This window comes from Phascolarctos cinereus, unplaced genomic scaffold, assembly GCF_003287225.1.
Source record: "Phascolarctos cinereus isolate Bilbo 61053 unplaced genomic scaffold, phaCin_HiC Scaffold_726;HRSCAF=1367, whole genome shotgun sequence".
Classification (NCBI taxonomy): Eukaryota; Metazoa; Chordata; class Mammalia; order Diprotodontia; family Phascolarctidae; genus Phascolarctos; species Phascolarctos cinereus.
In genome coordinates, this window is record NW_027556098.1 from 12,639,299 (window position 1) to 12,663,210 (window position 23,912).

Here is a 23,912-nt window from a genome sequence, read left to right on the forward strand (position 1 = left end):
TCATTCTACATAGCACATGCATCACTACGCATATAGCAGTATTGTTTACATATGCACATAATCTATATGGTAGGCGTCACAGTACTGCTTATACACGTGCATATAATGTAAAGATTATAATATGTATATCAAGCATGTGGTATAGATGTAATATTATTGTTTATATTGTTTGTTGTACTACATACTACATACATTATTCTGTATCTTGTAGTAGCATTGTCTAGTGTATCTGTACATAACAAGTATATATTATGTGTGCATAATAATGCATGTAGTAGATTACGTGGAGGTATTGCTTATATATGTATGCATATGATGTATATGTTATAACATATACTAATGCATGTAGTATATGCAGTAGTACTGTTTATACGTGTATGCTGTATGACGTAATGCATACCTGTATATATTTATATAAGGATGCATGTAGTAAGTGAGAAGTAGTATTGCATATGTATCATATAATATGTATATGTTTGTACAGAATAATAATGTGCATAGTACGCATGTACTGGTAATTGCTTATATATGCATGTTGCACCACATATAACACATTGTATACTGTACTAATGTAAAATGTATCTTATATACTGCACTATATACATTCTTTAATATAAGCAACACAATATAAAATATAAGCACACATACATTGTATATACATACAAAAAATAAGCACATAAGTATAAGGTAATTTTTTGGGAGAGAAGGCACTGATACCTCAGGGAGTCAGGAAAGATGTCATGTGACAAAATTTTAGAACAATATATAAAATTATATATATAATATGTACACACATAAAATATATAAATGTCTCTCTATATAATATATAAAATTAGGTCACTGATTCTTTTGGTATGAAAATAGTATCCTGATGTATCTTAAAGAAAAAAATTAAAGGGGGAGCAAAACAAATGAAACCTTTGAGACAGTAGCAAAAGGTAAAGGCAGAGTTAATTTTTAAAAAGAAAAAAAATAGCTTTTCTTAAGATTGAAAAATTTTAAAAAGCAAAAACGTGCCTATTCAGCAATATCACGGAGAATTGGGAATATCCTGAAATGCTGTGCTTGATATCACAATTCTCATTCTGGCATTCGAGGTCCTTTACAATTTGGTTCTAATCTACCTTTTTAGTTTTGTCCTTTCAGCCCAAATGGTCTACCTATTGTTCCCATTCTTCATCTGCCTTTGCTACTGCTATTTCTCCAAGTCTGGTGGGTAGCTAGGTAACACAGTGGATAAAACACTGGGCCTAGAGTCAGAAGGACCTGAGTTCAAATCCTGCCTTAGATATTTCCTAGCTCTGTGACCCTGGGCAAGTCATTTGATCTGTTTGGCTCAGTTTCTTTATCTGTACAATGGGGATAATAACTGCTCACCTCCCAGTGCTGTTGTGAGGACAAAATAATAACTGTAAAGTGCCAAGTATAGCATGTAGTAAGCACTATATACATGTTAACTATTGTTATTATTATTGTTATTCCCCCAAGACCCAACTTAGGTTTCAGCTCCTCCAACACAAAACCTTCCCTCATCCTCCATGTGGAAATGATCTTCTCCTCCTCAAATGTCTTCCAGCATTTTGTCTGGATTACTCCTTTGTACCATCACATTCTATTGTGCATTATAGTTATTACTGTACAAGTCTTATCCCTTCAATTGATTTGAGGACCATATCTTATTTCATCTTTGGACCTGTCACTTCACTGGTATGGAAACTCCGTTCACTAATGGCAACAGGTAGTTCATCTGTAATTTAATCAATTTAGTAAATACTTATTAAGCACCTAGTATGTGCCAAGAACTGTGATACATACTAGGGATACAATGACAAAAATGGAAATAGTTCCTCCCTCAATTCAAGGGATAACAAAAGGCTTCATAGGAGGTGGCCCTCAAACTAAGCTCTGACTAGGGCTGTAGAAGCAGAGGCCAGGAGGAAGAACATTCCAGGCATGGGGGGTATGGAGCCTGGAGAAGAAATGTCACCTACAAGGAATGGCATGCAGGTCAATTTGACTGGATGAGAGAGTGAGCGCGGAGAAGCAAGAGCACATAAGTCTAGAAAGACATGTGGAAGTCAAACTGTGAAGGTCATTAAATGCCAAAGAGGAGTTATCCTATGGGCAAGAGGGAGCTACAGAAGCTTCGTGAGCAGCGGAGTTTCATGGTTAGACTTGGGCTTTAGGAATATCAGTTGTGCAGCTGTGTGGAGGACAGACTGAAGAAAGAAAGACATAAGGCAAAGAAATCATTTAAGAGGCTACTGAAGCAGTCCAGATAAGAGGTACTGAGAATCTAAACTGTGGGTGTGACTTTGGCAGTGGAGAGAACATGGCAGCTTGGAGAGATGCTAGTAAAAAGCACCGATTTTCTAGCTGACTGGCTACAGGGCATGAGAGAAAGGAGTCAAAGATGAACAATGATAACAGTGAACATTCATCTCATTTCATCTTGATGACAACCCTAGGAGATATGTGCTATTATTATCCCCATTTTACCAATGACGGAACTGAGGCAGACAGAGGAAAAGTGACTTGTCTAGGGTCACACAATAAGTGTCTGAGACCGAATTTGAAGACATCTTCCCAACTCCAGGTCCAGTGGTCTATCCGCTGGGCCACCTTGTCAACCCAAGTAAAAGCAAGTCTGCATACTCAACACAGATAAGGAGGCTCAGAAGTGGGGCAAGTTTGAGGACGAGTTGGGAAAGAATGACTTCTCTCTTGGACATGATGAGTTGGAGAGATCTGTCCAACTTCCAGTTTGAAATATTTAGTAGGTGGCTGGTGATGGGAGGACTGGAATCGAGAAGAATAATTAAAGATGGATGTATGGGTCAGGGAGTCTGCACAGATACAGCAATTATGAAACCCACAGAAGCTGATGTGGCCATTGAGTGAAAGACCATGGGGGGAGCTCATGACTCAGAACAGAGTGTTGGGGCATACCCACAGTTACAGGTGTGAGAAGATTCACAATCTAGCAAAAAAGATTAAGAAGCAATGTCAGGGGGCAGCTAGGCAGTGCAGTGGATAGAGCACCGGCCCTGTAGTTAGAAGGATCTGAGTTCAAATCTGACCCACTTACTAACTGACCCTGGGGCAAGTCACTTAACCCCCACTGCCTAGCCACCCCCCCTCCCCCCACCAAAAAAAAGTAGTGCCAGTCAAGTAGGAGGAAGACCAACCAAAAAAGCAGTGCCATGAAAACAGAGAAATGCTTTGCAAGAAGAGAGGATGCCTCATGATGTCAAACAGCAGAGAGGTCAAGAAATATGAGGATTTGAAAAAAGGGCACTGGATTGAGTAAATAAGAGATTTTTGGTTGATGACGCTAAGAGCATCTGGAGATTATATTACTTGCTCATGGTCCCAGAGCTAGGTGTTTCAGAGGCAGGACTGGAACCTATTTCTGACTTGAAGACTTGCCCCCTATGTCCTATGCCGTGTTATTTCTCACACAGTAAGACCTACTACCTAGAAGGTATTTAACAAATGTTTGATAAATTGACTCATAAGTACTCTCACTTATATACTAAGGAAATTCAGAAACTAGTGCACATTTTTGTACTAAAATCGATATTATTTTTGGAGCTTAGGAAATCTTTATGAATAACCCGCCTTTACATGTGCTAAAATTAGCTCTTTTAAAGTTTCAAGTCCAAGTCATGGGTGTCTTCAAGAGTTAATTTACCCTGCATGAATCCAGACCTGACTTCTATGGAATCTGTTCATTTCATATATTAAAATAAATTATTTACCAACCTTGGATTAAGATTTTATTTGAGGTGAATGTGAAATCCATTCTTGGGTTTAGACCTTGACCAAATATTGATTCCATTAACTGAACAATTACAGAAATATTTAAATTTCCTATCTGGATGAGCTCCTCCTCCCAGCTGGACTCCTAGCTCGTATCTACATCAATTTAAGATTCTGATTTTGAGAGCCCTGCACAGTTCTCCACACACAGCAGAAAATTCCTTTTAGTCTAAGCACATTCACACACTATAACCATATGAAATCTGAACCTGCAGAGCTGGCCCTGACTTGATGTATAAATGCATTAGAAAGTACATTTTGCACATGTTTTCGCTGTGACATTTTCAGCAATGAACTGACTAAATTCAGTCAGCAGTATTACAAAAACCTAAGTTACTTTTGAATACAAGCAGTAACTAAAGAAAAAAGAATATGTACTTGTTTGACCCTGGCAACAATTATATTAGAAACCATAACTGCCTAAATTAATTATTAAAACCCCTCTCACTTAAACATTTTAAAACTCTGTCTCTTTTTTTTCCTTTAACTTCTAAAGACATCAGTGATAAATGGGGAGTTATTTCATTTCACCTCTCATTATATTATCACTGTCTACATGATCTTGGGTGAGTTAAACCTGTGAAGGGGGTTCCCGGGAGGAGATGGTGTGGGAGAATCAGTGGACAAGAGATCAAATCCCGTCTTTAATGCTTACTACCTGTGTGACCAGACAAGTCACAATCTTGCTAAGTTTCGATTTCTGCGTCTGTAAGAGGAGGTGGGAGGGAGGGAGTTTAACGCCTCTGAGGACCTTTTTATTTTATTTATTTTTACAATCTATAAATTGATGATCTCTTGGGCTCCATTCTACATCCCATGACCTATTGTGGAAGAGTAGGAAAGGCTTCCTGAGATATGGGATAGAATAGAAACATATTGAGCAAGCACTTAAATGAACAGTGGGAAGAGAGGAAAACAGGCAGTTGAGAGAGCATGGAGAAGACATAAGAAGCACCCTTGGATAAAGAAAGACAAAAGAGGAGGGAGTTATTGGGGAGAAGAGATATAGCCTAATTTAGAAGAGGTATTATGGGGAAAGAGAAATGGGCAAAAGACTTCACACAATTTAAAAAAAAGGGATTTGGGGGAGATTAAAGATCCAAGAAAAAGAAATTTCCTAAGTGGAAAGGACAGGGGAAATATGCAATTGAAAACAAGAGTAGGAGAACTTGAAAGACGTTAGGATCAGAATGCCAAGCATGCCTGTCCTGTCAATGCATCTGAACGCAGCACTCCTGAAACAAACAACAGAAGCTGCCATAATTGGGATTGTGCTAAAAGAAGCCTACGATGAGGAAATAGCAAAGATGGGATGATTATTTTTAGGCAAACTGTCCTACTCCTGAGTCTGGAGGGAAATGGAGGATGAGGAGATTTGTAACAAGACTGATTACTTAGCAGCCTTGGGAGGGAGGTCTGTTCAAATATTTTGGAGTACACGGCACCCGTGTGAACACCACCATACTTCAGGCTTCAGAAAAAGTGGATGAGTGATTGGTTCTACCAGCTGTGCAAACTGGATTAGAGCGAAGGTTATGAGGAAATTTTTAAGCGTTCAAGGCGGTGATTCTGTCTCTGTGGGATGAGGGTGGTGGGTGGGGAACAAATACAGAATCATTACAAGGGTTCCTCCAATCTATATGCACACCAAGGATGGTCATTTCATTCTTTACTGGCTTCTAACAAAATAATTTCACTAAATAAGGAAACATAACCTTGCTATACTGATACCTGATGTTGGTATTTTTATCTGAAATTATATACAGATGTTGCTATGATTAATAAAATACAAACTCATCTAAAATATTACTGAATATATGGTAGCTGTTTGTAAATATGCTTTCTGCTGCATAGGATAGAGTGCTGGGCTTGGAGTCAATAAGAGCTGGGTTCCAATTCTGCCTCTGATACTAGCTGTATGATCTAAGGGTAAGTCACTTAATTTCTCTCTATGTGACTCAGACAACTTTCTAGGATCTATTACCTAAGTCTTGCAGTTTGCATCTGGATTTGAGTAGGAAGGTCTCCCTGCTGAAATTACAGAATCTTTGTGTACTTGCAATATTTTTTTTCTCTTTTAACTTTCATTTTTAAAATTGAGTTCCAAATTTTCTCCACCCCTCCCCTACCCATTGAGAAATCAAGCAATAATTTGTATTATTTTCTTAACCAAATGGATACCAATGATTCTACAATTACGCTCAGGTTGGTATCTATGAAGTTATTTAACATAAAAAGGGATTCTTGTAGTTAAAAAATTTGGGAATAATTGGTATCTGCAGGGAAGACAAGGATGCTACAAAGTAACAGTGAGTGTAACAGGTGAAGGTATATGTATGCAGCTGAGAAACACAATTCTGTTGAAACTCTGGAAGGCCATGAAGAAGCTATTCAAATGAAAAACACATCTCAGAAACCTAAAATGAAGGAAGGACCACAGGAAAAAAAATGGGAGGAAAATGGATAAAAGTGAAGGGTCCGCCACAAAGGAAATTATGTCAGAAGAGTTTGTTGAAGCCAAAGTAGCTTATAAAAGAATTGTTCTTTCATTTAATATTTTTAAATCATGGAGGAAAGAGGAGGGGGATTAGGTGGGAGGAAAGAATTAAGTTATTTCAGGTTTTTGTTTAAAACCATGCTTTACAGTTCTTTTTGTGGTGACAAAGAATTGGATATAGAGGGGATGTCCAACAATTGGGGAATGGCTGAACAAGTTGTGCTATATGAATGTAATGGAATACTACTGTGCTATAAGAAATAATGAGCAGGCAGATTTCAGAAAAACCTGGAAAGACTTGAATGAACTGATGCTGAGTGAAACGAGCAGAACCAGGAGAACACTGTACACAGTAACAGCCACAATGTGCCATGACTAACTTTGATAGGCTCTTCTTAGCAATGCAAGGATCCAAGACAACTCCAAATGACTCATGATGGAAAATGCTGTCCACATCCAGAAAAAAAACTATGGAGTCTGAATGCAGATCAAAGAATATTATTTACTTTCTTTTTCTACTTTTTTGTTTGTTTCTTCTTTTTCATAGTTTCTCCCATTGGTTCTAATTCTTCTTAATAACATGACTAACACGAAAATAGGTTCAGTATGAATGTATATGTAGAGACTATATCAAATTGCATGCCATCTTGGGGGGGTGGGGGGGAGGGCAGAGATGGGGAGAAAATTTGGAACTCAAAATCTTATGGAAGTGAATGCTGAAAACTAACTAACTAAATAATATATATAAAACCATGCTTTAGTTTTCTGCTCCAATTCCACTCTTTTAAGGAAGAAATAATAATAAAATAATGCTGGAAAATTACTGTAAACCTTGAGATCACAACCTCTTCTTTATTCTGTTTAATTCAGGTAAAGCAGTACCATCTGTCTTTCCTGTGTGGTCACTTTTTTACCCACCTGCTTGCAGAGTAAAAAGAAGAGAGACAAGACACCCTGTGAAGTGTGCTCACCAAATTAGCATAACACCAAAATATTAAGTCGATGAAAAGGGGCTGTGTACTTTTTTATGATTTGAAAATGTGTTGTTTACATACTAAACATGATCGCTATTCTATATATACAGAAAACACAGATGTGTAAAGAGCACAGAAAGCTTGCTGCTATTTTTACTTCTAGGTAACCAGAAGTCCCAAATTTATGAAGCAAATTAAAAGCAAAGGTGAAACACTTAAAATTTCTGTCAAGTACCTTTCTGGAAATAAGTATTTAATTAATACTTGTTTTCTGAGACATTAGAAGTTTTCAAACATATCTCCCCAAACATGGGATTGTTCTGGCTGGCTTCTAACTAAAGCACACCTGTAACTGCCCAAATGTATGTTCTGCTTGTGGCAACAAAGGGACTTACTTCATTGATGCTGATCTCAGCTTCCACATACTGCAGGCCTTTCTGAAGAATGGAGATGAGGGCAGCAGGTGGCACTAGTGTTCCATTGATATTGGATTGACTGATGTGACTTTCAATACCAAATGTGAAGGCCGAATGGGAAAAACCTAAAAGCAGGAAAACAAGCCATGACATGAAAACCAAGTTCATTGACAGTTGCACATCCGTTTATTTCTAAAACTCCAACGTGTAGAAATTAACTCAGAATCCAGCAGTACTGGCTTTGGGTCATGTAGGTGAAGAAATAGCTGGGGGGGTGGGGAGGGGGAAAGAGGAGAGTAGGGAAGATGGGAGCTTTTTTTGGAAAATGAAAAACTGGGCTGTGAGAAGGAAAACACATTTAGGAATAAAACAATCAGTTTCTATACATATATATATATATGTGTATATGTGTATATACATATATATATATACACACACACACACATACATATATATATATATATATATGTATGAAAATAATTAAAAATCCAAAAAGAATAGGGAATATATTCTGACTGAATCTCGCTCCGATAAACATTTGACTCAAATCTCTTTTCTCCCTTGATTAGTATCAATCTTTCCAGAAGCTCAACCCTGGGATCTCTTTTTTTGCACAGGTTGTATATGGCCCCAGTCCTGCTAGGGTTCACACAAGGGAGCCATTCTTTAACAGAAGATAAGGAAAGGAAAATCCTCAGCTCAGAGCTACCCCTGGACACGTAGAACAAATTAATTTTATGATGAGGCAACAGGAAAAGATGATACTCTCATCTGGATCTCTTTTCTGGAGTTAAGCATTTTTGTCAATAGAAATAAATAAGGAATTCTCCCTATTGCTGATATTAGCTGCCAGTTAACTGTGGGCTTTTCTCCATCATCCTTTCCTTGTTTCTTGAATTGTCACCTTCTTAGCAAGCTGGGGGTGATAAAACTCTAGCAACTTAAAAGTTTATCCTAGAATTAAGCCCTTTTTTTGGGGGGGGGAGCTTGGATTTAAACACGGTAGAACTATGATGGTGTTTAAAGAAAAGAAGCTTGAGTAGTGTTGTGTGTGTGTGTTTAAGTGGATGGCAAAAAACCCTCAATAACAATAATAATAGCTAACATTTACATAGTGCTTACTATGTTCGAGGCACTGTACTAAGCACTTTACAATTATTATTTAATTTGATCCTCACAAAAACCCTGGGAGGGGAGGTTCTATTATTACCCCCATTTTACAGATGAGGAAACTGAGACAAATAGAGGTTTAGTGACTTGCTCAGTATCACACACCCAGTGTTTGTGGCTGGATTTGAACTCAGATCTTCCTGACCCCAGGCCCAGCACTCTACTCATTGCATCACCCAGCTACATAAATGGTCAGGGTTGGATTTGTTAGGTGGTATACTAGGTAGCAGCTATTATGACCTCTAAAGATAATCTCTGCTTTCCCCCCTTTTACCCCCAAATCTTTCCCACTTAAGTGTCACAGTGTCTTAAATTCTCCCATTAGAGAGATGGCTTCATGAGACATCCTCTTTTTTAAATGTAAATAGCCCTTCATGGGATAACAAATTGTTTTTGGTTTAAAGGTAAACTAGTTTATTAGGTCATTTCCCTCTGGATCAGGGGGCCAGCATAAAAGTCATCCATGCATCCCTGAGTGCCAATCCAAAGCCTAGAGGGCAGTTCCCACAACTTTCCTCATATATATATATATATATATATATATATATATATATATATATATATATATATATATATATAAAATCTTAATGAACTTTTATTTAACATATAAATCCTTGGTTGAGGTGGAGATGTGATTAAAGCTTTTGATGAGGAATTATTTTTCCAATGAGTTAACGCTGAAAATGAATGTCAATCCATTCCATCTACAGTGAGTGACAAAGAAGGCAGTGCTTTAAAATATATTCTAACTAGATTCACCCCATTACCATAAAGCAAGTTTAGAATGTATTAATTACATTAGGACAAATTTGTAGAATTCTCTATAGGTCATCCAGGTTTAAAATCTCTCTCTCTTTGTTTTCTATCTTCCCAACAGCTCCCCCTCCCAATTAGACATCAGTCTGCTTAAGTATTCCTTTGTTGTGCTCAGCACCCTTCCTCCACCCATCAACTTCCAAGTCTTCTCTAAGGTCACTCAGTCACTATCCTAGCTCAGGGACTTTATCACTTAAAGGCTGAATTACTGAAACAGACTCCTAAGGCCACCCTGACACCAGTCTCTTCCATCTCCAATCCAAGCTATGCATTACCACCAAGCTGAGTCTGTTCCCACCCCTCCATGATCCCCATCCGCGAGACATTTTGTTATTTTTGTTATTTGGTCATGTCTAACTCTTAGTGACCCCATTTGGAGTTTTTTTGGCAAAGATATTGGAGTGGTTTGCCATTTCCTTCTTCGGCTCATTTGATAGATGAGGGAACTGAGGCAAACAAGGTTTTAAGTGATTGCCCAGGGTCACACAACTAGCTAGTAAGTGTCTTGAGGCCAGAATTGAACTCAGGAAGATGAATCTTCTTGACTCCAGATCCAGCACCCTATCCACTGTGCCACCTAGCTGTCCTTTTATCATCTGTATCACTTAGCATAGTGCCTGTTATGGTAAATGATGGTAGGCTGACTTATGACATGGATAGAATTTGAAAGAGTTCAAATTTCAGAGCCCCAGTTTCTTCATTTGTAAAATGGGCAATTTAGGTTGAATTCAGATCATTGCTCAGTTTAATTTGGTTATGGGGAAATTACCAAGAGGTGATTTAAAAAAAGCCATATGGTTTTAAAAGTCCTTAGTGGCAATAAATGAAAAGATTATAAGACAGACATATTACTACATGAAAATCCATCTTTTATTTCTGCTTTTGCTAAGCCTTCCTATGCTCTTGTTTTTCTCTTGTAACCATTCTTGATTTTTTTCTATCTCCCCCATTGTTTCAACTTTTTTTCACCACAATACAAAATTAAAGCTTTATCAATATTTGTTGCTATATTTAAGTTAAATGCTTCCTATTTTAATTTGAAAAATAAATGACTCGAAAATTTTGTTTCTTAAAAAAATCTTAAAAATAATTACTCCTTAAAAATAAACTTATGAGACTCACAAAAATTTATTTTCTTTTCCAGGAATTAGGTGGCTCTTAGTTTAAAAAAAGGGATGGGGGCCTACCATCACATATATGATGAAACCAAAGCCTTTCAGTCCTTAAAATTTCTCAGCTCCATCACTCTTTCCTTCCTTCCTCCTATCTCAGAGGAAAAAAGTATCCCCATTCCCGGTTTAGTCTAATCCCTGTTACTTATAATTTTTATCACATCCCCTATACCTCTTTTTTGACATTATTTGGTCCTTCTTTCATGAATCTCCAATCTCTTCCTCTGTATGACCTGCTTTTCTTCCTACTTGATGTCTTTACCTACTCTCCACATATTCCTAAATTCTTGGTAGTCTGGCTTCCATCACTGCTATTCTCCTTAAAGAACTCTCTCTTAATGGTCACCCAAAGGCCTACTAATTGCCACATACAATTTCTATTTTAAATTCCTTGGCCAAATGTCCTCTCTGTAACATCTGATGGTGGTGAAACCCCTTCCTTCTGTATGTCCTCTATTCATGTGGCATCACTGCCTCTAATTTCTTCTCTGTCCTTAGCCTTTCTCCAAACTCAAGGTACGGATTATCCAAGTTTTAAAATTTGGCGCTTTTTCTCTTCTCTTTCTAAAGTTTTTCCTTTAGTCATTTCATTCATTGCTATGCTTTCACGTATCTCTGATGTGTAGATGCCTTTTTTAATTTAATTTATGGAATAAAACAAGCAATTCCACAACACAGTATAATAAAATGCCTTCTAAATCTCTCTCCAGCCCTGACCTTCTTTTGAGTTCCAGACCTGCATCTTTAGCTGCCTGCAGCTTCATCTCACCTAAAAAATGGGTTTCAATAGACATAACTTTTTGACATTATCACCATTAAGCCTTATCCATATTATGCTATTAGTCTGCCTATCTTCTCTTTTTAACAAGACTAAATTAAAGAGTACCAATAGATATGACATTTTTCTAGAAATGGCCTAAAAAAGCTCCTATATTCAAGGAGCTTATCACTTAGGAAAGAGGACATAGATTCATGATACAATTCCCAGACTCAGCATTACTCTGGGTAGATAGATGTCATGATTAAGAACATGTTACAAGAATGTAATGGATCAGAGATCAGCTTTCCACTAATTGCATGACCTCTATCAGTAACTACTGTTAAATGAAGTTTGTGTTCCTGAGCCAACCATTCAAATAGATTGGAATGAGATTAAAATTCATATTAAGAATTTGTTTAATTGAATATCTCTAGATGTTTTTAACTTTTTTTTTTTAATTAGAGGCAACTACATGGTCCAGTGGAGAGAGCATTCTAAATTTGGAATCAGGAAGTCCTGAGTTCAAATGTTCAGATATTTATTATCTATGTGACCTTGGGCAAGTCATTTAACTTCTAGAGATTCAGTTTCCTCATATGTAGATTAGGGAAAATAATAACATCTACTCATGTTGTAAACATCAAATGAAATAATCCATGTAAAGTGCTCTGAAACCTTAAAGTGTCATATAAATGTTCATTACTATTATTAATTTTTCTTGCTTCTATATTCTTAAGATAAGGATAAATTAAACCATTAAACTGAATAAATTAAACTACTCCTACAAGGATTTTGGCAGGAGGCGGCAGTAAAGTTAAAACCTAAGTTACCTTGAACAGCAAAACCCATGACCAGAATCAATGGGAGTTATAAAAAGTATCTCTGAATATATCATTCCCCTTGGGAGTGGAAAAAACCCAACTGGCAGCTTTCCCTAATTGTCCTATCTCTGAATCACCAAGCAGGATTTTTTTTTTTTGCCAAGAAATCTAAAGAGCTCATTTTCTGATTCATTTATTCACAAATATTAACTGAGCTCCTACTATGTTCACAGAACTATTCAGGAAGCTATAGAATACATAGAGTGGACCATATAATAAGCCTTGCCCCTAAAGAACTTAAAATCTCAAGGCAAGACCTGTACATAGAAAAGGTAAGAAATATTTCAAAACTATATGCATTAAGTACAGTTGAGTATTATATACCATGACAACCATATAAATTGTTAAATGGTATAGATCATTATTAGACTGAGAGGTCAGGAAAATGCTTCATGGATCTGACCCTTGGAACCAATGGCAACATTTGAATATTCAGAAGTGGAAAGATACTTGTGACAGAAGAAAAACATTAGCTAAAGTGTGATATACTTTAGGAGAAAGTAAATAGACCATTTTGGCTGAAATAGAGGATTTTTTTTGGAGAATGGAAGGAAATAGGTTAGAAAGGTAGGTCATGGCCAAACTGTGGAGGTCCTTTAATGTAAGTTCTGAGTCAGTTTAATTCATTAGTACATCCTGCATGCAGAACACTGCTCCAGACCTTAGAGGAGATACCAAATTTAGAAAAGACATGCATCTCTGCTCTTTTGAATATATTCAAAGTGTTACATAGGATGTGGGGGAAGGGGGTAGCCAATAATATTAGTGGGCAAGGTGACCAGGGAAGACTGAACAGAGATGGTTGTATTTAAGTTGTTTTCAAAGATGGGTAGGAATTTCAGCAAGTAAAGAGGGAGAGAATTATATTAAAGGGCTAGAAAGCAGCATGAGCAAATGCAATGAGGTAAAAAAATGGGAGGGGGGTAAATATATAGAACATAACACAATTGAAAAGGAAACACAGACAAGCAGAACAGCTTTGAGAGTTACATGCTGAATTTAATATATAACTAAAAGGAAAAGCTAGCTGTACATAACAGTTTCACGTACAACCTTTTTCTGTTCTACTATATATATATGCTCATTTTATTTCATGTTTTAGATATAAAATTTAATAAATTTAAAATAAAATTTTCAATAAAAAAATTTTTAAAGCACAGTTTTATAATTTTCTACACACTTTCTTTAATTCCATAGGATTTAAGAGTTGGAAGGAACATTAGAGAGCTGATTAAAACTCAAGTTTTGTATTCCCAGTTTTGTATTCTCTTCATTATACTATACTATCTCTTCCACTGTAGTATAATTGTTTCTTATATCAAGCTTAATTTTTTTATTTAGTATTTTATTTTCCCCCAGTTACATGTAAAACAATTTTTAACATTCTTCAGCTTAATTTTTATCATTTTTATTTTATTTAATTTTATTTTTTATATCTTATTTGTATATATCGAGTGCCTACTACATGTAAAAGTACTATGATATAGCACTGGTTAGATGGAGGGGAATCCAAAAAAGGCCTAAACATATGACCCCATAAATGAGGTGCAGGTCATATGGCTACCAGTTTGGCATTAGAAGATGCTGAACATCGTTGCTGAATAGCAATTCTCTTTTTGCATTTGAGCTTGAGAGAATCCAATGCCAACGATCACATTAATTTTATATCTCACGTAAGGATATACTACTGCTCAGACGTCTCCCTGAGTGACCACACTTTTCCTGGCTGCTTATCAAAATTGGCAACATTAGGCTTTTCCACCCAAAGAGAAATCCCTGGAAGTGAAGAGCTAGATGTCACTGAAAGAGATGGAAATACTTACATCTGTCACAGGGAACAGGCAAGAAAGTTGTTAAAGAGAGAGGAGTAAAAGAGCTTCCAGATACTTTGATGAAAGATCTGTGAGTACAATCGGCCAGAATGTCACAGGTGTGTGTTCCTCTGTAAGCCTGAAGCATTTGCTGAAGTCAGCAGGATTTTTGTGAACTTAGAAAGCTACACGATGAAGAGGATTGTTATCCATAGAAAACTGAACCTAAGGCAGACTGATCACCAGTCCTAATCAATCAACATTAAAAAAAAATCTGATATCTATATCTAAGGTCGGGATGTTCAGCACTGGAAAAGCAAGCCATTCTTTGGATGCAAAATCTAATGCCAACATGTAGCTATTAACCTAGAACTAGTCCTTACAAGTAGTGACGGAGAACAATCAAATGAGGTCAAAACATTTGCAAGTAAGTATGGAGTGTATGGAACACAGTGGGAAGGAGCCTATAGAGAATGGTTATGGGTAACATACGGATTTGGTTTTAAAAAGCTCTTTAGAATCTTCAGCAGAAAAGACCTTTGCTTCTACAACTTAAAATATTATGCTCTGTTTGCAAGGTAAATATCTTAAAAATTAATTGGATTAGTAGCCTTAAATTCTAAGAACCTCGGCAGTGCACATATGTCAAAAATGGACAATATGCATGCTTTGCTTTTCTTACAATTCTAAACCTGTTTAATAATTCTTGTTCACTGCCTAGGAGCCTCTCCCTCCTCCCTCTGACTACTGACTTCCCTGGCCTCCTTTAAGTCCCAACTAAAATCCCATCTTCGAAAGGAAGCCTTCCCCAACCCCTCTATATTCCAGTACCCTCCTTCTGTTAATTCCTTCCTATTTATCCTGTATATAGGTTGCATTATACTTATTTGTTTGCATGTTGTCTCCTACGTTAGATTGTAAGCTCCGTGAGAGCAGGGATTGTCTTTTGTCACTTTTCTTATTCCCAGTGCTTAACATAGTATCCAGCACATAGCAGGTACCAGTTGCATTAAACATTAATAAATGTTCATTGATTGATATATCATTTATTTTGTGCAACATTTGAATCACATAGCTCTCTGACCAGTTCATGTTGCCTTTTTCTGTATTAGAATGATTGTTTAAATTCTTGTTTTCCTACAAAAACATCATGTATTCTGCACAGGAAAGCAAACAACTGTACTTCACAATCAAAATAAATACCTAGGGGAGACATCTGAAGCCTTAAGAGCAATGTATGATGTGAATAAGTCATTTAACCACTTCAGCCTCAGTTTTCTCATATATAAAATGAAAAGATTTGGAACGGATGGCTTCCAAAACCTCTTTGAGCCCTAAATCCAAGATCCTATGACTCTATCTTACATAACAACAGCACCTTACTTAAATATTACTTGAGGTATGAGTTAGAGAGCAGGTTTTTTTTTAAATGAAAATACTTAAATAAATTTGTACTGATAAATTAATTGCCATGTAGTAATATTTGCTGCATAAATTCACATAAGAATAATACAAACCAAGGCCAAACTACCCCCCCAAAAAAAAGGGAACTGCAGTTAAGACAAAATGAACCCTGATGCTTTTAGAATGGCTTTCAAAGTCATTCTTTTATTCTCATTTCTAGTGAGACTGAATATACTAATTCTGCTGTTCACCTGAGTCCAAGATAACGAAATAGTTCCTTTTTCATAAACTACCAAAAACTGTCACAGGGCCAAACCTTGGGACAAGAAACAAATAAATGGTAACAAAAAGTTGAACATTTTCAAAAATTTCTTCTAAAACTGTTCATGATCTTTGAAATTTTTAGGTGAACATGCATGCAAAATCTGAGCATACTTCTAAAAAGAAAGGAATTTAAAATTTTGTCCTTAGAAATCTTATTTTAATTCCCCACCTCTACCCCCATTATGACAAATTGTCCTTGAATGACATGGATTGCAATTGCCACGCATGACACGACTTCTGAGGTTTCTTTCAGTTTTCTTTCTTCCCTGAAAAATGATTTTTATTTACAAATAATATATATACATGCATACATATGTATATATATATATTTTTTCATGTACATAGAAGAATTGAAAAAGAAGACTACATGAAACTGTAGGTCTGTTACATACAACTTACTTTTCTTTATGCTTTATATTTCTTTATATATACTTTATATTATAGATAGATGGATACATAGATAGATAGATTTTTTTTTGGCGAGGAAATCAGGGTTAAGTGACTTGCCCAGGGTCACACAGCTAGTAAACATCAAGTATCTGAGGCTGCATTTGAACTCCGGTCCTCCTGACTCCAAGGCCAGAGCTCTATCCACTGTGCCACTCAGCTGCTCCTATATATATTTCCTTTATCTTTTTTTCTTTATAAGTTCAACTTGTAGTTTTCAAAGCTGTACTGTTTGTCTGTGTTTCTTTCTGGCCTTCCTTTTTTGTGTTCCTTGCATTTAAAAAAATACCATTAAAAAAATAACTTATGTGTCAGATGGCAAACTTATAAAATGTTATGACAATAGCTAGTGTTTAGCCTACAGGCTTAAAATACAAATATCTTAAAGAATAATTTTAGATACAAGACTTTCTTATTAGAGGAAGATAGGGCTCGTGAAAGAGTGTCTCTAACATTGGGAGACTAATATCGTGAAGAACAGCTATGTTCTCCTGGAAGCTGTCATAGTCCAAGACAGAATGAATATGGTGGCTTCTCATTCAGTATGATATTTCTTGTATTTATCAGAGGTGAACTACTCAGAAAATACAAATTAGAAGTTCAACAGAATTATAAGATGTCAGTTTTAGAGCCGGAAGTGACCTTAGAGGATATCTAGTCAATCTCCTTCATTTTGCAGATGAGGAAACTGAAGCAAGCTCAGAATGGTGAAGTGACTTGTCTAGGGTTATGCAGACATTGGTGGCATTCAAATCCAGGGCTATCTGACTCCAAGTCAGGAACTCTATCCATTACCATGCCAGCTCCCTCACCTACTACACCTGGATGCCTCTCTTAGTTACTCTATCTCTTTTGATCAAAGGAAAGATTTGACTGCAGTGTGAAAGATCAACAGGGAAACCTGTGAGCAAACTAGAGTTGTAGTAAACAGGATCCAGTACTTTAAGAAAGCAGATTAAGATTAGTAGGAATTAAGAATTCAGCTACTCTTCCACAGTGGATTAAGGACCATCTTTGCTGTCTGGAAGGCCTGAGTTCAAGTACTGCCCCTACTGCTTATTAGCTATGGGCAAGTCATTTAGCCTTTTAATGCCACAGGAAACTCTCTAAGACTATAAATGAAGGATGAGTGACTGATCTGTATTGGTTCAGACAGTTTTGCTGTCTTGCCTACTTGGGTCTGAACCCTCCCAGCAAAAAAACAAAACAAACAAATATAAACCCCAAAATACTTCCACCTACCCATGCCAACGCTCAAAGAAACAAAAAATTCAGGCAAAACAGAGAGGGTGTGGCACAGAAGAAAGAGACTGAATTTATAGTGCTTGGTTTGAATCCTGGGTTGGGCAAATGACTTAGCCTTTTTTTGAGGTATCAGTTTGCTCATCTGTAAAATGAGAAGTTGAACTAGATAAGCTAGGTCTTTTCTAGACCTAAATCTATGATACAGTGGAAGGAAAACAGATTCACCAAGAATAGTGAGAGGTCGTTGGAATATGCTAAGAGATACTGATTCCTTGTGCACTCTCAGAAGAGGCAGGCATTCCAAACACATTTCTCACTTAGTATCTTTCTCCACTGAAGGCCCAGCCCTCATTATAGTACAGTGATGACTTTATGTTCTCAAAGATTATGCTGGCAGGGTTCTAGAATTTCCTACCAAGCTCAAAAGGTTTTGAATACAGGCATAAAAATGGTCTGCTCACCTGAGGACCGGTGTACCTGAGTTTTCAGAGACTCATCAACAGATAACTGACCACCAGGTTATTATCATAATTATTAGGGTGTCTGTGAGAGAAACTGTTTAAACTACCAAGGGTAGGAATTATAAAGAAGAAGCAGAGTTCAAACAAGTCTTTTTTTTTTTGGTGAGGCAACTGGGGTTAAATGACTTGCCCAGGGTCACACAGCTAGTAAATATCAAGTGTCTGAGGCCAGATTTGAACTCAAGTCCTCCTGACCCAAGGGCCAGAGCTCTATCCACTGTGCCACCTAGCTGCCCCTCAAACTAGTCTTTAAAAGAAAGGAAAGAAGGAAAAAAAGCTAAAGAAGGAAAAAAAATTAAAGAAGACTGGGAAAAATCAAGACAAAATGGTGAATCAATACTCTTAAGATATTCATTCCCTGTGCATACTCAGAAGAGAAATGCATTTTTTATGCAGGTAAAGTGACAAAGGAAGAAAAAGGAGAATTACTTTATCCATCCTTAAAGGATAAGGAGAAGATATTTTAGAATGGAATTATGAAATGAAGCAGAGAAATCTAATTTATATGCTTCTATCTCTTCCTCCATCTCTTCCTCTATAAGTACTGATAATTTTTTATAACATCCCTTTTCACAGTAGAATTAGCATGGCTCTTCTCCCATTATTATTTCCTGGATCATAAAGGAATCTCCTATAGAACTCAGGCACTCATTGGAAGGTTTCCCACCTTCCACTCAGCACAGTTACTGGTAAAGGACATGGTGAAATTAGAGATAATAAATTTTCTAATGGAGAATGGGTAGGGAGGCAGAGAAAGAAAAGAAGACAAAGGAAAGGGCTAAAGGAAAGCCAATGACTTTGGCAAGGAAATGCAGCAAGATGAAAACAAGAGAAAACAAGAAAATAAGAAAATCATGAAAATTTTGGAGTTTTATTTTTCATTTAGATAATCTGATTATTTTATAGTTTGACAGTATGATAATTACAAAATTTAAGTTGAAGTTAGACCAACATTAAATGTAAAAAGACATGTTACAATTCTCTCATGTATGGCGGTTCAAGCTACCTATTTGACCTCCATTTGGGTTTGACATAACACATATAGACCTAGAAATCAAACTTAAGCTCCTGATTCTTACCCCATTTCTGCTATAGAATTTTGCTGAAGAAAATCACATGAAGAGATAAACCATATATATATGTATATGTGTAATATGTATATGTATGTATGAGCTATGCTATATCATGACTAGCTATAACATGAAATTCAGTATAAAATATGATTGTCTTGGACCCTGTCCAAGGGAAATACCAGAAAAACCTTGTTAAAACATGGTTTCACTTATAATACCTGGCTTGGGTCCCAAAAGCGGTATTTCAGAGATGCTTGACTATATGACTATTATTGTACCATGCATCCCTTGCCAACATGAAGGATAAGCTAGCTAGGACTAAAGGGTAGAGAGGCAAAATGGCAGATTATATGAGGGAAAAGAAGCAACATATTTTTAAAATAAGAGGGAAAGACTTTCTAACAATTAGAGCTATACAAAAATAGAATAGAATGCAAGGTGCCCTGAAAATAGCAGGTACTTAAAAGATATTTGCTGAACTGAATTGTACAGGTGGGTTAATGAGTTCCTCATGAATGGAGGTCTTTGAGACAGACAGTATGTGGAAAACCACTATCATGGACACTGAACAGGTAAGGATTGCCTCATGAAGTTCTTTACAGGACTTTTCGTTTCTACAATATTTCCTAAATATTCAAAATACCCCAAAAGGAAACCTGAATACATGCTAAACAACTTCCTTCTTGTATACCTGGGCATTTTTGATGGATGTATGAATTGAGGGAGGGCTCATAAAAGACGTGGCTTCCCATATTGCTGTTTCCCCTTCTTGCTCCAACATGAAGGGACAGACAAGCATGAAAGTAGAAAAGGATGGTGGGGAGGGGCGTGAATGTTCTGGTATCAGAGGACTATGGTTGGGGCTTTCTGGATCAAGACCAAACAGGCAATAGGTGTTGAATATTACACCCAAAGAATCACAGAATCTCTAAGTGGGAAAGGACTTCAGTTTAGTCTATAACTTGAATAAGAAAGAAACCTTGCTCATCTAGCCTTTGCTCGATGACCTCTATTGAGGGTGAACCCACTTCCTCTTGATGTAAACTGTTAGCATTTTTTTTTCTTTATTCTGCCCTCTCTGCAACTTCCACCTTGAGTCGAACTTCTCTTTTCTGGAGTTAAGCAGAAAAGGCCTGATCTCCCTTCCACATAATAGAGCCCTCGAAATTGCTAAAGATAGTTCTCATATCCTCCACCCCCATGCCATCCTTTTCCCCCCAAGATCTTCTCTGAGCTCTATTCCTTCGAAAAATCTTCCAATGGGAAAAATGTTGTTCTTAAAATATGTTGCTCAGAAGTGAACTGATACTCCGGATGTGGTCTGACCAAGTCAGAGTACAGAGCACATTCTGAATTATGTGATGTCTTCAGATTCAACTGTATTTTTATGTACTCCATCTGGGCTCAGTTTAGATTCAGCTTCAACAAACATTTATTGCCAAATGTGTATGAGACAGTGAAGACACAAAGACATACATGAAGAGGTTCTTGCCTTCAAGAAGGTTACATTCTCCTGAGAGGACACCTCATGCACACAAAGAAAAAGTAAACATGAAGTAATAAAAAAGCCATTTGAAGAGTGAGAGAATATAAGCCACCATGGTCCCTGAAGGATACTGGGCTAAGAGTACCAAGGGGGCATTGAGAGGCAGAGTCTGGGGAAAGATGGTGGTTGGACTGTGGCAGACTGCTAGCCTGAGCCAATGACAATAATGCACATTTATAAAGTATATCCTCAACTTACTCTGGGTCCCTTTCCTCCTTGATGGAGACCCTGCTTCTCTGGAGAAACTTCTGCTCGGGGGTCCCTGCTATTTTATTGATGACTGCCTCTCCAGAACCCCAATTACAGGAAAGTCCCAACCATGCTTATCTTTAAGCCCTATTCTCCTAGCAGTCTCCTCTTTGCCATCCTTAGCCCACTTCCTGCTACATGAGTGATACCCACCTTGGCTATCATCCCACCTTTGTATACTGTCTCCATTATAATATTAGCTCCTCGAGAGAGCGATAAAATGTCGCTTTTACATTTTTACTTTTACATCCCTAGTACCTAGCACCATGCTTGGCACACAGTAGGAGCTTACTAAAAGCTTTTCCATTCATTTACGTTTACATGTCACTCTTCCCCAATGCAACCTGTTAGGTAGATAGAACAAGCATTATTAAATCTATTTTTACATATGAAGAAACAGACTTGGCCACAGTTATGCAATTGTTAGGTGTCAGAGCCAGAATTAGAGCCTGTCTGATTTCAAGTCCAGTGCTCTTCCCACTGGACAGCAATGCCTCATCATTACACCTCAACTTTTTTTCTGCAAATCAGAATATGGGGAGGGCAGGTCTGGCAGAGTAGGTTGAAGTTCAAGGTTAAAGTGGAACTGGCGGTGATAAAGCCAAACTAAGACTGAGTAGTAGGTATAAGAATATAAATGATGTGATTTCATCTCACATGAAGATTGATATGTCCAGCAGGGAGCTGAGTACGTGTCCAGTCCAACTGATCATGGAATAACAGGGCCTGAGGCAGAAATCATGTACAATGGGGAAAGTGGGGGAGGGGAAAAGCTGGGGTAATAGGGTGGGCTGGCAGATTCAGACCAAGTGCATACCCCAGTGTCTTTCTTTCTGGACTCTGCCTGAAATAGACCAGATAAGTAGAGGTTTGAATGAGCAATGGCTAGATTTTGTTGTTCTTCAGTTATTCAGCTGTGTCCAACTCTTTGTGACCCCATGGACCAGAGCATACCAGACCCTTCTATCCTCCACTATCTACTGAAATCTGTCCAAGCTGATGTTCATTGCTTCCATGACAATATTTATCCACCAGAGGATTCTCTGCCATCTCCTTTTCCTTTTGCCTTCAATCTTTCCCAATATCAGGCTCTTTTCCAATAAGAGTGACTACATTAGGATTGTACACAGCAGTGGTCTATTCTAAAGGCCAAAATCAAGTTATTTTTTTTAAAAAAAATAATCTTTTCATATCTTCATTTGCTAGTTTTGTATATAAATGGAAATTAGGAAAATATATAAATACAACTCATCAGAGTTTAATCTCTAATCCTGTCAACTCTGGAGTTACTTAAATTGAAATTCAATGTTAATATAATTTAATAAGACATTGGAGGTTCTATTTAATTTAGGGAATAAAAGAAAAATAACAGCTTTAACTGAAAAAGCCTATTACAGAACTTAAGCCTTCCACCTTGTATGACCTTAATTTGAAATAGAAAACGTTAGGCTGAATATTGCCAGCCTTAAACCGTCATAACTTTACAAATACTTAATGAATTTCTCATCCAATTTACTTTCATTTCTCTAACAAACTGAAGGCTGTAATAAGGGCAAGTTTAAGTTTACAGTTGTATATTATAACTACAAAAAAGTCAGTCTTAGAAGAGCACAGAAAGGAAAAGTGATTTTTCTGTGTTCTGACATAACTTGAAAAGAACTGAGGGGAGTTTGCTTAGCCTTTAAAACACACACACACACACACACGTAGAAGAGCAGTCTTAGAAAAAAATTAGCACATCTAAAATTGGACTGGGATGGGGAAAGGTCAGGTCAGTTATGAACATCTGGAAAGTATTTTACTACTGTAAATGGTTATAATTAAAATACTTTTTTGGGTAGACAACAGACAGTTTGTTAGGGAAACAATCTCCATAGGAGTTCCTTTAAAAAAAAACAGCATTACAAGAGATCTTGCCATTTAAGTTATCACAATTATATAACTAATTTATTTTTGAATCCTTCATAAACTGCAGAAATTCACGAATGGTCATTATAAAAAGGAGTTTGCAATGGTACTTGTGGAACTCTTCAAGAAAAAAAAAAGAATGAAGGAGCAATCATAGTTTGTGGGAAGAGTATGAGTTAATAATGCCACTAAGTTAGCACTAATGTAATCTTTTATGCTGTTCTAATTGGAAGCCAGGTACTGCATTCGTTAACTACTATGCCTAGTGTTCACGGCTGTCTTTTCATGGGAGAACTGGATCTGTACTTTGTAGGGGACAGGGTACATGTATGTAGTAGATAGATACACACAGAATATAGGAGATGTGCATTGATTACTATTGGTTGGTTTGATGGATGGAGGAAAGGACAAAAAACAAACAAGAAAATGAATTTTAAAAAAAGTTTTCCAAAAAAAAAAGTTTTCCAGCCTCCTTTATGTCAGTCTCATTATAAAATGTTTATCACTAAAATCAGAGTTGATAATCAAGAAATACGGCCCACTTCTAAGCAGCTAGGTAGCACAGTAGATAAAACACTGGGCCTAAAGTCCTAAAGAGGTGAGTTCAAAGCTAGCCTAATAAACTTACTGATTGCCTCAGTTTCCCCAACTGCAAAATGGGAATAACAAAAGAACCCAGAGTTGAGGATCAAATGACTTAATATTTGTAAAGCGCTTAGCACAGTGCCTGGCACACAACAGATGCCTAATAAATGCTTGTTTCTTTCCATTTCCTATGCCTTTTTCTTCTTGATTGGCTCTGTGAGAGTTGAGATTTTGAGCATCACTATGGAACTCCTGAAATAGGGGCTTTATTCACTAACAAATGATGTGAAT

General features: G+C 37.0%; 1 protein-coding gene across 7 annotated transcripts in view; it reads right to left on the reverse strand.

Moving 5' to 3' along the window:
* The window catches only part of TBL1X (transducin beta like 1 X-linked), a 371,320-nt gene that overhangs the window by 51,219 nt on the left and 296,189 nt on the right, over nt 1-23,912 (reverse strand). For all 7 annotated transcript variants that reach the window (XM_021006254.2, XM_078146115.1, XM_021006255.2 and 4 more), the window contains one exon: nt 7,689-7,834. In XM_021006254.2, the coding sequence (XP_020861913.1) occupies nt 7,689-7,834 (146 nt within the window). The remainder of the gene's footprint in view (nt 1-7,688; nt 7,835-23,912) is intronic.